At 56.8% G+C, this 14,513-nt stretch overlaps 2 protein-coding genes across 3 annotated transcripts; one reads left to right on the forward strand and one right to left on the reverse strand.

The window, feature by feature from the left end:
• The first annotated feature begins 6,087 nt into the window (after positions 1-6,087).
• On the forward strand, positions 6,088-7,858 carry CLDN7 (claudin 7). Its single transcript, XM_047090036.1, has 4 exons — positions 6,088-6,310; positions 7,043-7,207; positions 7,320-7,404; positions 7,500-7,858. The coding sequence occupies exons 1-4, from the start codon at positions 6,088-6,090 to the stop codon at positions 7,660-7,662; spliced, it is 636 nt and encodes a 211-aa protein (XP_046945992.1). The 3' UTR covers positions 7,663-7,858.
• A 288-nt stretch (positions 7,859-8,146) lies between these two features.
• On the reverse strand, positions 8,147-14,110 carry ELP5 (elongator acetyltransferase complex subunit 5). 2 transcript variants are annotated; one of them, XM_047089625.1, is made up of 8 exons: positions 13,719-14,099; positions 13,501-13,561; positions 13,333-13,413; positions 11,532-11,752; positions 10,005-10,186; positions 9,392-9,487; positions 9,154-9,254; positions 8,147-8,513 (listed from the first exon to the last, which is right to left on the reverse strand). In XM_047089625.1, exons 1-8 carry the CDS (start codon positions 13,759-13,761, stop codon positions 8,399-8,401), a joined length of 900 nt encoding a protein of 299 aa, XP_046945581.1. In that variant the 5' UTR covers positions 13,762-14,099; the 3' UTR covers positions 8,147-8,398. The 2 variants fall into 2 exon arrangements, with proteins under 2 accessions (XP_046945581.1, XP_046945582.1); XM_047089626.1 differs by lacking the exon at positions 8,147-8,513 and adding an exon at positions 8,520-8,782 and having other exon boundaries at positions 13,719-14,110.
• Positions 14,111-14,513: the final 403 nt, after the last annotated feature.

Consider the following 14,513-nt stretch of genomic DNA (forward strand, 5'->3'; position numbering starts at 1 on the left):
ACAGAATCGGAAACAGGCTCCAGGCTCTGAGCCATCAGCCCAGAGCCTGACGCGAGGCTCGAACTCACGGACCGCGAGATCGTGACCTGAGCTGAAGTCGGATGCTTAACCGAATGAGCCACCCAGGCGCCCCTATGCAATTTTTATTTATTTATTTTTTCAACGTTTTTATTTATTTTTGGGACAGAGAGAGACAGAGCATGAACGGGGGAGGGGCAGAGAGAGAGGGAGACACAGAATCGGAAACAGGCTCCAGGCTCTGAGCCATCAGCCCAGAGCCTGACGCGAGGCTCGAACTCACGGACCGCGAGATCGTGACCTGAGCTGAAGTCGGATGCTTAACCGAATGAGCCACCCAGGCGCCCCTATGCAATTTTTATTTATTTATTTTTTCAACGTTTTTATTTATTTTTGGGACAGAGAGAGACAGAGCATGAACGGGGGAGGGGCAGAGAGAGAGGGAGACACAGAATCGGAAACAGGCTCCAGGCTCTGAGCCATCAGCCCAGAGCCTGAGCGGGGCTCGAACTCACGGACCGCGAGATCGTGACCTGGCTGAAGTCGGACGCCCAACCGACTGCGCCACCCAGGCGCCCTCCTTTACCTCTTTGTAATCCCTCCCTACAGCCCTTTCCACTCACCCCTGTAGGCAGCCAGTGCCACTCTTTCTAGAACACTTTGCATTTTCTGGAATTTTATGCAAACGGAGACATACAGGATGTATGGGGGGGGGGTCTGGCCTCTTTCACTACGTAATTATTTTGAGATTCATCCATGCTGCTGTGTATCTCAAGAGTTCATTCCTTTTTGGGGCGCCTGGGTGGCTCAGTCGGCTAAGTGTCCGACTCTTGGTTTCGGCTCAGGTCATGATTTCCCCGTTTGAGAGTTCGAGCTCTGAATCAGACTCTGTGCTGACAGTGAGGAACCTGCTTGGGATTCTTGCTATCTTCCTCTCTGTCTGCCCCTCCTCCGTTCACGCTCACGCTCTCTCTAAAGAAATATTTTTTTAATTGGATTTTACTGGTAATATATAAAATTATTTATTCTGGAGACAACTGATGTCTTTATAAGGTGAAGTCACCGCATTTATAAGCACAGGGGCTGTTTCTCTATTCTTCCAAGTTATCTATGTCCTTTATTTGAATTAAACTGTTTTTTTTCTCCCACTGAGGTCTTGTCAATACTTGGTTAATTCCTAGGAGCTTTATAATTTTGATGCAAATTGAATGTTATTTTACATTGTATTTTCCAGTTGGTTATTACTGGTGTAGTAAAATGCTAGCAATTTGTTTTGTTTTGTTTTGTTTTTTGTAGCTGCATCTCGCATACAGCAACCTTGCTGAAACTAATTACTAATAGTGTCTCTCGATTCTATTCCTTTTTTTTTTTTTTTAAGGGAGAGAGATAAGGAGCAGGGAGGAGGGGAGGAGAGAGAGGGAGACAGAATCCCAAGCAGAACGTGCTGTCAGCGCAGAACCTGACGCGGGGCTCGAACCCACAAACCGTGAGGTCACGACCTGAGCCGAAATCAAGAGTTGCATGCTCAACCAGCCGAGCCCCCCGGGCGCCCCTCCATTCGCTTTTCTAAGGATACAGTTATAACTGTAAATCAGTTTCATTTTGTGCCTTTCAATCATTGCACCACCTCCTTCTTTTATTTCTTTGTAGTAGCAATCAAGACCTCCAGAACTTGGTCCAAACAAAAGCGGTAACAGTGACTTTCTTTATCCTTTTCCCGAAAATAAAAGAGGTGAGCCTGATACTTTTTCACGAGGTATAAGAATGTCCTTTCTAATCTTTGTTTGCTAGAAGTTCTTGTCATCAGTAGGTGTCGAACCTCATCTTTCTCTTCCGGCGGTCCCAGGCCCCTGCCAGCCGACCAGCTCATTTTCCCAGGTATCTCGCTCCCTTCTCCTCGTGGAGAGACACCTCCACACCATCCACCCCCAGTTTTCCACTAACGCCCAAGGCTTTTGCGTTTACTCTTCTTACGACCCAATTTACATCCGGGCTCGAACACCTAAAGCGCTCTCGTGCGAATACCTCAAACTCCTTCCTCTCCTTAGCAAAATCCCAACCGTGGTCAAGTCCAATCATCCGTCTACTCGCTCCTTGTACCCAACTGTTTACTGGAGGCTACCAGAGCAAAACAGCCACAGTGATGCTGCCTGGCCACGCTTTAAATCGGTGGCTCTTCGGGGCGCCTGGGTGGCGCAGTCGGTTGGGCCTCCAACTTCAGCCAGGTCACGATCTCGCGGTCCGGGTCACGATCTCGGGGTCCGTGAGTTCGAGCCCCGCGTCAGGCTCTGGGCTGATGGCTCGGAGCCTGGAGCCTGTTTCCGATTCTGTGTCTCCCTCTCTCTCTGCCCCTCCCCCGTTCATGCTCTGTCTCTCTCTGTCCCAAAAATAAATAAAAACGTTGAAAAAAAAATTAAAAAAAAAATAAATCGGTGGCTCTTCGCCGGGACCCATTTTGCCCCTCTCGTCACCCCGACATCTGGCAACGTCTGGAGCCATTTTGGATTGTCACCTTGGGGCTCAGCGGAGGGCTCTCCTGGCATCTAATCAATAGAAGTCAAAGATGTTATGCTAAGTATCCTATAATGAACAGGACAGTCACCTGCAACAAAGAGTTATCTGGTCAATGGTGCTGAGGTTGAGAGCTCCTGCTTTAAACTTAGTACCATAGGAGCACCTGGGTGGCTCAGTTGGTTAAGTGCCTGATTTGGGCTCAGGTCATGATCTCACGGTTTGTGGGGTTGAGCCCCACGTCGGGCTCTGGGCCGACAGCTCAGAGCCTGCATCCTGTTTTGGATTCTCTGTCTCCCTCTCTCTCCGCCCATCTCCTGCTCACATTCCGTCTCTCCGAAAAATAATTAAACGTTAAAGACAATTAAAAAAAAAAAAGAAATGAATACTACAAAATCGCAAAGGGGCAATCCACACAGGGTCTCTCGGCCCTTTCCACTTTCTTCACCCAACATGGTTTTCTCTTGGCTGGTTCCTTGCTAGTTACTTCCTAGAAAGGTCTCCCTCCAGCGGACCCAACCTCATCACATTGCCCTGTTTTATTGCCTTGAAAACATGTGGCATCTTGTTTATGCCTTTATTGTCTGCTTCCTCCCTCTAGCATCTGAGTGCCCCGAGGAGGGCAGTGTCCTCATCTGGGTCGTTCCAGCTGTACGTCCGGAGCAACGTCTGGAGCCATTTATACGGGCCCTCGGGAAACATTTGTTGAACCAGTGGATGAAAATATCGTTAATTTGTAGTTTATTTTTTCATTCATTCATCAAATATTTATTGGCGATAAACCCGGAGGCATCGACAGGGGAAGACTGACACTGAGTAAATAGGCACACGAGTAAATAGTTTCTGTGATAAGAAGTCGTGCAGTTAAAGCACCAAGTAGCGGTGAGTGAGCACATCCACCGAGGGATATGACTCAGTCTGGGGCGGGGTGGTCAGGTCAGGCTTCCCAGGAGAAGCGAGGCTCCAGCTGATTGCTGAAGGATGAGTCGGATGCGTCGGTCAGCAGGGTAGAGGAAGGAGGGGAGGGGACAGGGACAAGAGCATCCAGGCGTAGAGAACAGAGTGTGTGAAGGAAAGTAGTAAAAAAGATACACGTCGGGAGCAGAGAGAGGGCTCGCACGGCCGAGGCACAGTCCGGCGAGCCACACACGGCATTTATTTTGCCAAGCCCAGTGTAGCAACACTGGAGCGAGGAGAGACATTGGAGGCTTTTAAGGATTTTGTTTTATTTTCATTTTTTTAAGTGTATTTATTGAGAGAGAGAGCGAGAGACAGAGAGCGCACGCGCGCGCATGCACGGGCGCCCGGGAACGAGTAGGGGAGGGGCGGAGAGAGAGGATCAGGCTCCGCGCCGTCAGCTCAGAGCCCGACAGGGGGCTCGAGCTCACGAACCGTGAGATCAGGCCCTGAGCCAAAATCAGACACTTAATTAACTGAGCCACCCAGGTGCCCCCTGCTTTAAGGATTTTAAACAGAAAGTAACGGGACCCAAGTCTGAAACAAACAAACCAGTTCACTTCCGGAGAATAGATTTCAAAAGGACAAGCCGGGAAACGGGGCTGTGGGTTTGGAGGCAGCTGGGGTGGGCAGGCAAGAGGCAGACGTGAGAAACATAACATTTTGGAGCTGGAAAGCACCTTAAAAAAAAAAAAAACAACAAAAAACCCAACTCGGGGCACCTGGGTGGCTCAGTTGGTTGGGCTTCTGACTCCTGATTTTGGCTTAAGTCACGATCTCACTCTTGTGGGTTCGAGCCACATCGGGCTCTGGGCTGACAGTGTGGAGCCTGCTTGGGATTCTCTCTCTCTCTCTCTCAAAATAAATTGTAAGAAAAAAAGATAGGTTAAAAAAAAAAAAAACACCACCACCTCACCATGAATCAAAAAGGGAGAGCCTTACAGAGAAATGTTTGAGAGGAGGAAGAAAAATGGGAAATGTGGGAGGGTGGAGGGAAAAAATAGACATGGAGAGGGGGCTGGAAACATGTGGGTCTGGGAGCCGAGAGGTGGGTGGGGAGGACTCCGGGCAAGGGGGCAGCAGAGTGGCGCTGTGGGGCGCGGGGGCAGGGAAGGGGCTGGGAGGTAGACTCCCGAGGGAGGAAGCCCTGCATGACGGAGAGGGTGCACAGAGTCAGGTCCAGGCTCAGAAAGAAGGAAAGGGAAATGTGTGTAAGACGGGAGGGAAGGAGAAAGTGGAGTACAGGTTTGGAAAGTCTCCAAGGGAAGGGAGCGACAGGTGTGGCCAAGAATGTCACCTAGGCCTGACCCCGCTCCCCACCCTCTGCTGACTTCTGGCCTCAGTGCTTTCTTCCTTTTGCTAGGAAGGACCCTCGTCGCAGGTGGGGGATAGTGACCCCCTAGAGGTGGGGTGCCAAGGGTCCAGGCAGGTCAGGGATAGGGATTGGAATGGACAGCCAAGAAGACGGGGCTGTGGAGGCCGGGGCCTGGGAGCCGGGTGTCAGCTGGAGGGCGGGACAGGAGGGTGGCGGCCAGGGGGCACGGGGCGTCGGGGTGCTGCTGGGCCGGTGGTTCTGGGAATGCAGACTCCAAGGAGGCTGCTGAAGGGGGGCAGTTCTGAGGGACTGGAGCTAGGGTTCCCCAAGGTGGGGACGCTTAGGAGAGCCGACTGAAGAAAAGGAAGAGCAGAGGGGTGGGGACGAAAGTAGGGCAGGACAAAGAGCGCCTAGAGTAGAAACCAAGAGTCCCAGCGGAGGGGAGGGGTGGGGGTGGGCGGAACCGAGGGGCCCAGGGTGTCCCCCGCTCTGGGGCCGCAGTATCCCAGGCGCACCTGCCGGGGAGAGGAGAAGGGGCATCCCGCTGCCCAGGGAAGTCCGGTCTGGAGGGGCTGACTCCAAGCTGGGAACTCCAGAGAAGCCGCCGCCTCCTCCCTACCCGCAATCCAAGCCGGGCAGGAGAAGGGGCGTGACCCTGGGGCTCAGGTTTCTTCCTCTTCACCTGGGCAAGGAGGGGTGGGGGCCAGGACTTCCGGCTCAGGTGAGTGTCCCTTCGGTGACGTCAGGTCACCCTCGGCCGCCCTCCGGTCCCGCCTCCCCCCCCGCGCTCCCGGTGCCCGCGGGGGCGCGCCCCTGACGCCCTACATATACTCAGGTGCGCCGCACCTGTCCGCCCGCACCTGCCCGCTCACCGCCGAGCCACCGGGCACTGCAGCCGCAGGCCGACAGCCCAGGGCACTTTGGGGGCTTCCAGTACCCGGGACCGCGCGCACACCGCCCCTCCGCCTTCCGTCTGGGTAGGGTCGCGGAGAACGCCGGAGGGGACCGCCTGGCCTTCGCGGGATCGCTTTTTCGACCACCAGTCCCCGGGCGTGGCCTGATCCTTCTGTGAGACCCTTGCCCCGCCGGAAGGATCGATTTGTGTGTGTGTGTGGTTTTTTTGTTTTTTGGTGTTTTTCTCGGGTGACAAAAAGATCTGCAGTCACTTGACCCCAAACTTCTCTTCTGGTGACTCGTCTCTTTCTGTGGGGCTGCCCCCCCCGAGGTGGGTTTGCTTTACCGCAGGGTCGCCCGCCCGGCGTCCCCAGGCTCTTCCGAGGGCGAAGATGGCCAATTCGGGCCTGCAGCTGCTGGGCTTTGCCTTGGCCCTGCTGGGCTGGGTGGGCCTGGTGGCGGCCACCGCCATCCCGCAGTGGCAGATGAGCTCGTACGCGGGCGACAACATCATCACGGCCCAGGCCATGTACAAGGGGCTGTGGATGGACTGCGTCACGCAGAGCACCGGCATGATGAGCTGCAAGATGTACGACTCGGTGCTCGCCCTGCCGGGTAAGGCCGCGGGGCCGACGGGGCGGACGCGCCCGGGGAACGAGGGCGCCGGGCGGGGTGCGGGGCAAGGGCGCGAGGCCCGACGCCCGGGGTTGCCGGGGAGCAGGACGCGGAAGCGGCCGGACCGGGCCGGGGGCGGGGTGGTGGGGGCTGCACGTCGGCTGCGCCCCCCCGCCCCCCCCAGCCAAGCCTCCCCGGGTCTCGTCGCCCGGCGGCCCAGCCCCCTCTAGGCCTCTCCTACCCCCGCCGCCCTGCGCGGCTGGCGGCCTCCGTCTCCCGCCCTTTTCTCTCGGACAAAAGGCGGCGCGGGGCGGAGGGCGCTGGGTCCGCGGAGGAGCCGTGCGCGCCGTCAGACGAGGGCCGCCGCCTGCGGCCTGTAATCTTATCGGCCGATTAGCCGAAGCCACAGAGCCGGTGGCCGCGATAGTGGGGGTCAGGGCTGGGCCGCGGGCCGAGATCTGCGGCCCGTGCGGGGGCTCCGGCCGCCGCCGCCGCTCTCCGCGGGCCCCTTCCTCCCTGCCCCCCCCCCTCCCCAGCCGGGGCGGTTTCGCCGAAACCCTCGCGCCCCGGGCGGGTCCTAGGGCAGAAGGAGGGCGGGGCGGAGCGGCAAGGCCGCGGAGCCGGGAGGGGGCGGGATCCACCCGGCGCTGCGCGGGGCTTGGACGCCCAGGGGGCCCCAGCCCAGCGACCCGCGTTTCCAGGAATGAGGGCGTCCTTCCTCCTTCCCCGCAGCGGCCATACAGGCCACCCGAGCCCTCATGGTGGTGTCCCTGGTGCTGGGCTTCCTGGCCATGTTCGTGGCCACGATGGGCATGAAGTGTACAAGCTGCGGGGGAGACGACAAAGTGAAGAAGGCCCGGATAGCCATGACCGGAGGCATCGTTTTCATCGTGGCAGGTGAGCGGCAGGCCCAAGGAGGGCCCAGCGCCTCTCTTCTCCAGTCGTAGCGTGGAGGCGTGCAAGGTGCCGGCCTGGGGCCTCCTAACGTGCCGGTCTTTCTCTCCCCCAGGTCTTGCTGCCTTGGTAGCTTGTTCCTGGTATGGCCACCAGATTGTCACAGACTTTTATAACCCGCTGGTCCCCATGAATCTGAAGTAAGTATGGGAGCCCGGCCTCCTAAAGGGGCGACAGTTCCGGATCCCCCTCCAGGAAAGGCAGCGTTTCTGACCCTAACCCCCTCTCTCCATAGGTACGAGTTCGGTCCTGCCATCTTCATTGGCTGGGCGGGGTCGGCTCTGGTCATCCTGGGAGGCGCCCTGCTCTCTTGCTCCTGTCCCGGGAGTGACAGCAAAGCTGGGTACCGTGCACCCCGCTCCTACCCCAAGCCCAACTCTGCCAAGGAGTATGTGTGAGCCGGGGGCCCCCTGGCCCGGCCTGGCAGCCTACGGTGTGCCCGGGGACCTGAACCGGCCTGGGGCAGGGCTCGGCCTGTGGGCGGGGTGCGGAGACAGACAAGCCCCGCCACCCCGCTCGCGCACCTTGTACAGTTCCCCCGAGGGGGTTGGGTGAGGGACGCAAAAAGAGGAGGGTGTGCTTTTTGTACAGGAATAAAACCGTATGTTTTGGAAAGGAGGCTTTTTTTTCCTCCCCCTTCAGGGTCTCTGCTTTCTTTCAACCCAGATCCCTGCAGGGAACCCGGAACCTTTAAGTGTATCTGCTTCAGTTTAAAACAACACACCCTGAGCGCTATCGGTGTGCAAGGCCCTCCCTGTGGCACCGTTGTCACTTGGGCCCCAACGCTAGTGACTCTCCAAGACTCAGGTGCCTGGCTTCCCTGTCTCTTCCCACGCAGTCCCTCCCACTGCCAACTCCCGCTCACACAGCTAGCAAAGTTTCTTTTTTCGTAAAAAAATAGATTTTATTAGGCTGGGAAGGGAGGCGTCTCTGTTCCCTCACCTTCCCCTCTGCCCCTTCCCATGTTTTGTCCCGCCTGGAAGCTACTCCCGGACTCGGGGGTCACGAGGCAGGACCTCCGCACACAGGGGACACAGGTGGGGCAGGGTAAGGCCGCCGCAAACAACGAAAGGATGGTTACGCGTCCAAGGTCTCTCTCCCCCCTCCCCAGTACAGGCTAGTCAAGGCTCCCCGTCAAACATCCAGGTCACCATCTGGGTCTTCTGGGTCCAGGTCATCGAACGCGTCTGGCTCATAGAAGATGCGGCTGGTAGCAGGGCCGGGCCCAGGGCGCAGCAGAGCCTGCTGTCTGGGGAGCGGAGGGGGGAGCGGGTGCTGGTGAGGGTGGGTAACGGGGTCCTGTCTGGACACGCTTCCTGGTGACTGACTCCCTCCTCTTTCTCATTGGCTTTCGTGTTTTCTGGGTTCAAGTCCCTTTCTCTGACCTCCTCGTTTAGTCAGCATGGGAGCCGCATCCGGCACCGGGATAGACTGATGCCGCTCTCCTAACGATCCCCTACGTTCTTAGCAGCTCGAGGGCACGGATCCTGCCACGGTCTGGCTTCGCCCGCCCACACACTGAGCACAGAACGACAGGCATACAGAGGCCATTATGAACCTGTCTCTACCACACCCAACCGGCTTCCCGTCCTCCCAGTAACACTGTTGCCTAGAGAGGGGCAGGGCCACTTCCCCAGGGTCTGGTCTGGCTCAGCCCAGACCCGATTGCTCTGTGACCTAAGGCTCTAATGGCGAGAAAGGAGACATAGAGGCCCTTTAGCCTCGTTGGGGCAGGAGCGGGTAGAGAACCACTCCCCAGACTTGTCTTTGGAGGTGGACTTCAGCCCCTGTAAAGTCTGAGGTTAATCAATAACCTGCCATCACCCCACCTCTCAGGCCCGGACGCGGGGCTCTACTCAGGAACCCAGGCGCCTGGCCCCCAACCTTACTTTTCGGAGCTGAACTGGAAAGGCAGTGTCAGGCTATCCTTGGCTTCTCGCTCTCTCTTGGACAGGTGGAGGTTAAAGGTCAAGTGGGAGGCGGGGTCCACCTGCAGGCACGAGGGATACTGCCACTGCCTCATGGCTGCACCCCTGACCCCACCCCCACCCCCTGCAGTTTCCAGTCTCTCCTTTCACCAGACCCACAAGCTCCGTTCCCTCGTTTCCGCCCTGGCCTGCGAGATACCTGCGGTGTGTGAGGATCTGGGTGGGGCTGGGACTCTAGCGGGGGTCCCCCTTGGAGATCCAGGCTCAAGTCAGGCAGGACGGAGAACCACAGAGTCTGGGGGAGAAGAAAGAATATTAACAGAAAGGTTGTTTCCACCTGACGGAACAAACCAGAGAGAAGAACTTGGACCCCCCCCCCCCCCACCGGCCCTGCCCCTGCCCACCCCTGCCCGCCCCACCATCAGTGTAACAGCTTCCAGCCCCTGCTCTTGCCCTCGCCCTCCTTCAAAGCTCTCCGAAGGGACTCGCTCCTTCTCCCCCAACAACCGCTCCCAGTCTTTTCTCCTTTGCCGTTTCTTGGAAGTCAAGATCTCCTCTTGGTTAAGCCCACGGGATCCGAATCGGGCAATCCTGCGTTCAAATCCTGGCTCTACCACTCACTGTCTGTAACTTGGGTAAGGGGACAACAAAACAAGCCACCTCCCAGGGCCGTGGTGAGGATCAGGAGGGAAATGACAAAACAAGGAGACAGAGGGAAGCGCTCGGCCACACCAGCTTTCTTACTCTTCTTTCCGCCAAGGCTCCCCTTCCGTCTGACCCTGACCTTAGTGCTTCCCCGGGGTTCTCCTGACCTCGAGGGTTGGGCGCTGTCGGGGCCTCCGACAGAGGATGTGGGCCGAGGCCTGGCCCGCTGTACCACTCAGGGTCACCTCGGTCTGCGCAAGGCTGCTCAATGCTCCCATGGGGCCCGGGCCGTGGAGCTCTCGGTGCAGCAGGCCTAGCACGCACAGCTGCTCCGCTGCGGGGCCGCCACCTGGAAGGACAACAAGCGTGGGGCGCAAAGGGCAGTGGGGAACACTCAGAGTGGAGGCCAGGGATGGAACAGTAGAGGAGGAGGAAGGAAGGGGTGCCTCACGTTCCGCTGCGGCTCTGCCACGATCCTGACTTCCCTTGGTGAGGCTGGGACTGCGGAGCTGCAGCCCTCACCTCCTCAGAGTGAATGTGAGCCAGGCCCACTCTGACTTGGTCCTCGGTCCTCGGAGCTCCTCCCTCAGGGCCTTCGGGACAGAGTTAACCCCTTCCTCTTCCAGTCTCTGCTTACTTTCCAGCCTCATCTCTTACATGATGAACTACTTGAGGCTTTTGGAACTTGACCCCATCCCAGTCAGTGCCTTTGACTCCCTCCCGTTGTCTCTCCCTTTTGCGGAGCGCGCACACACACGCTTAAAGAGCGTCAGCACTGTGCTAGAAGATGCCTTCGTGTTTTGACGCTTACAAACGTCGGCACGTTTGGGCTGAAGCATATGACATCGCTATCACTTGACCTAACAGCAATTCTAAATGGTTCCTCCTAGGCGCGCCTGGGGGGCTCAGTTGATTAAGCGTCTGACTTCAGCTCAGGTCACGATCTCACAGTCTGTAAGTTCGAGCTCCGTGTTGGCCTCTGTGCTGACAGCTCAGAGCCTGGAGCCTGCTTCGGATTCTGTGTCTCCCTCTCTGCCTCTACCCCACTTACACTCTCTCTCAAAAATAAACATTAAAAAAAAATTAAATAGTTCATGCTAATACTGTAATTTCACCCCTTCCCCCCACTCTTACAGAGTAAACTGAAACACTGAGAGACTCAAGCACCTTAATACAAAGTTGCGTAGCTGACTGCATGGTCAGTTCTAGAATCCACGGTATACTTCAGGGCTACTCCCAGGGCCCCTGGTCTGGCCAAATTTGCCTGGCTAACCCCTTCCTCTTCGAGACAGTTCTTTCCTTAGGACACCCTGTGTATGTTCCTTTATCATCACGGCTGCTATCAGACTGTCTTGTAACTGCTAACTTGTCTGTATCCTTTTTGGCACTTTGAGCTCCTGGAAGACAAGAACCTGAGCACAGTTAGTCTTTACTCTCCTGGTATCTACATTTGTGCCTGACACATAGCACGTAATTTGTACTCATTGAGTGAACGAATGAAACAAATGAGTAAAAATGAACCCGGAAGAGGAACAAAAGCCTGGTTACGAAGAAGTCCAGAACTAGAATAAACGTGAAACAGATGGAATAAGGCCCAACTGGCAATCCCTAATCATGTTCTTGCTCAGAATGGAAGAGGGCTTACTCCTTGGCAGGGGAAGGCACATGACGAGTAGTAATGAAGGGGGTCTCACCACGGCAGGCGTGCTGACGGCTCATGGCACAGAGGGCCTGGCAGAGGGCGGCACAGGGAAGACGCAGCAGCAGCCAGCTCAGTGAATCGAGAGCCACAGTGACAGGACCAGGGTCCGTCCTCTCGCACATGGCCTGCAAGGCTCCCAGGGGTCCCCCCGGAAGGGCTTCCCCAGTCTGTGCCCAGTTGAGCGGGTCTCTGAAGAGGTCATAGTAAACCAGCCTGCAAAGGGAAAACAGGAGATGACTTATTAACCCTGCCCCTTCCCCTCAATCTTGAACTTCACCCTGTGATCTCTGTGGCTCTCTGTGACTTAGAGCTAAAACTGAGACACAGACTACCATGTGGGCAGCACAGGCTTTGGTGTCAGAAAGCCCTGAGCTCTAAGCGTGGCTTCACTACTTACCCAAGGCCACCTAACTGATAAGCTACTTATCCTAAAACTGTTTCTTCATTTGTAGAACAAATGCACAGATACCAACTGTTTGATCTTTAGAACGATCCTTAACGCGTATTAAAGGCTTGACAAACGTTACTTATCATCACCATCAAACATTTCCCGAGCGGAGCCTAACTCGTGTCATTCCCTGGAGGAACAGGGAGAGGACAGGATGTGAGACATGGTTCCTGCCTGTAGGACAGTTTAGAGAAGATCAAGAATTAGATCCTGTGTTACTAACTATAGATAAAATAGCACCACAGAAAAAAGGAGTCTGGCGTGGGTTAGACATCCTGGGATCGGATTCACGGTGGCCCAACTTGTTCCTGGACACCACCGTCCTATCTGTTGCTTCTCTTGTAAGTGCCACCTTAACATGAAACATCACTTCCATCACATGGTTGAAAAACCAGAGCTGAACACAGATGTAAGCTACTGAGCTGTCTAGACCGGGAAGTAATCTTTTTTATCCAGGCACACAGGTGGGTTCAGGAGTCTCCTAAGGTCTATTCCACATCAGTCTATAACTCCTGGAAATGCTACCTGCTAGAGTCCTTTTACTTTCCTCCTAAACTCTCTATGCTTACTTACTGCTACTGTCTTAAGCCAGATCTGTCACCCCCTATCATCTTTCCCTAAGATGCGTTAGAGACCACAGCCGTCTCATTCACCACGCCTACCACAGCACCCGGTTCGTAACTGGTGCTCAGTACACATACACCCCTGAGTGAACCTGGACTACCACAGCAGCCTTCCCTCCCGGTCTGTCTCCAGGCTGCCCCCTTCTAATCCATTCTCCACACTGGTCACTGGAGTAGTCTAACAGTATGAGATTATCACTCGCCTCTTACACGTTGAAAGGGCCGTCACTGCTTTTGGGATAACAACTGAACTCATTTTCACGCTGAGACCTTTTGCTATCGGTGTGGTCTCAGGAAGCTCTTCCAATTCCCATGAACAGCTATGCCTTCCCATACGTCCCTAATTTTGCACAGTCTGTTACTTTCGCCTCTAGAACAAATCGCTCAGTAGCTGGCAGCTAGTGTTGGTGCAAATCTGGAATCCACGTCTGGACTAACCATCCCCGGATTCTGAATACCTCAAAAGACAGAATAGGTTCATTTTTATCCACCAGTACAGCTTCTGGTGCGAAACTACAGCGTCGGCCTCTTATTACGCTCCATTTCCGTCTGCGCTTCTATGGCCCATGCTCTGGGTTCTCCATTAACTCGCCACTCCTCATTTCTCTTACGAATCTTGGCCTCCCGAAAGACACATGTCCATTCCTTCAATGAATATGCCGGAGAGCAATTTCCTTACAGGGATCCTACACCCAGCAAACTCTCTCCCAATCTGTGCTTACCGGCTGTTGATACTGGAGTCAAAACCTGCACGAAACTCTTCCTCGCTCACTTCACAGCCCAGGATGTGGACCTGCTCCCCACTAAGGCAGAGATGAAGGTGAGTGTCACAGAGCTGGGCCCAGCCTTCCTTCCCGGGGACTTCGGGGGGAAGGCTGCGGGATACTCACCCCAGCGCAGCTTTCTTGATAAGCGCCTTCAAGAGACTGCGCCCCTCCCACTCCACGGAGTCTGGGGAGAGCGAGGGACGGATAACCAGCGTGAGAACGCTGACGTTTCCGTCCTCACCGACCCCGGGGGACCACCCCTCGCCGGGGACACGCGGCTCTTCCTCTCCGCTGCCGCCCCTCGAGCCCAGCTCGCAACCCCCGGCGCCTCTGGCCCTCACCCCGCAGCAGCACCAGGCCGCGCAGAGCCAGCACCGACTCCATCTCCAACTGGCGGCCCGTCCCTCCTCGGGCGCCCTCTGATGGCGTCACGGGCCGCCGCCCCGCCCCCTCCAGGGAAAAGGGGCGGGGCACCCATGAGTCCTCCCACAACCGAGACCCGGCCCGGTCCGGAATGAGAGGTGATTATGTCCAATATCCCAGGGGGCGCTCACGCGGAGGGGCTCCTCCCGAGCTCCGGCGCACAGACGCAGGACATTTTTACCACGACTGGGGCCGGAAGAGCCGTTGGGGGCAGTTGTCGGCGGGAGGGGTAGGAGGCCGCACGAGCCCGTCCGACGGCCCGACACCCGGGGACGAGAGACGTCACCCGCCCCGCCCACGCCGCTCTAGGCGGGGCCCGCCTCGCCCCCGGGGTCCGCCCCGCTGCCACCTTCCGCGCTTGCGCGATACTGCGGCCTTGTTGGGAGCGCTCTCGGCTTTCCTCTACCCGCCCCCATAGACCGAGGAGGGGGAACTTTAGTCCCGGTGAAGCGAATACACGTCACCACCGGAAGCAGTGTCAGAGGGGAAGAGGAGGGGGGAAGAAGGGAGGAGGGAGCCCTTAGGGCGGTAAAATGGCGCCTGTCAGAGTGGGAAATCCAGCCGCAGAGGCTGCAGAGGCTGCAGCCCCGCTCCCCAGCGGCTAAGGCACCCCCGACTTCGGGGAGGGGGAGGCCGCTCCGGTCTAGCCATCCGCGCCCTTCGGCTCCCCCTCCCCCTCCTTCCCCGATCCTTCGCCCAGCGGGCCCGTCCGC

Source organism: Lynx rufus, unplaced genomic scaffold, assembly GCF_022079265.1.
Source record: "Lynx rufus isolate CCGP_SWC_20201006 ecotype Redwood Valley unplaced genomic scaffold, mLynRuf1.p SCAF_28, whole genome shotgun sequence".
In the NCBI taxonomy this organism is placed as follows: domain Eukaryota; kingdom Metazoa; phylum Chordata; class Mammalia; order Carnivora; family Felidae; genus Lynx; species Lynx rufus.

What these genes read in the sequence shown, in the direction of transcription:
- CLDN7 (XM_047090036.1), top strand. Translation starts at nt 6,088, where the DNA reads ATGGCCAATTCGGGCCTGCAGCTGCTGGGCTTTGCCTTGGCCCTGCTG. An exon ending in CTCGGTGCTCGCCCTGCCGG is followed by an intron (nt 6,311 to 7,042) that starts GTAAGGCCGCGG and finishes CCTTCCCCGCAG; the next exon opens with CGGCCATACAGGCCACCCGA. An exon ending in CTGGTCCCCATGAATCTGAA is followed by an intron (nt 7,405 to 7,499) that starts GTAAGTATGGGA and finishes CTCTCTCCATAG; the next exon opens with GTACGAGTTCGGTCCTGCCA.
- ELP5 (XM_047089625.1), bottom strand. Translation starts at nt 13,761, where the DNA reads ATGGAGTCGGTGCTGGCTCTGCGCGGCCTGGTGCTGCTGCGGG. An exon ending in GACTCCAGTATCAACAGCCG is followed by an intron (nt 11,753 to 13,332) that starts GTAAGCACAGAT and finishes TTCCCTTTGCAG; the next exon opens with GCTGGTTTACTATGACCTCT. An exon ending in TTCCAGTTCAGCTCCGAAAA is followed by an intron (nt 8,514 to 9,153) that starts GTAAGGTTGGGG and finishes TCCGCTCCCCAG; the next exon opens with ACAGCAGGCTCTGCTGCGCC.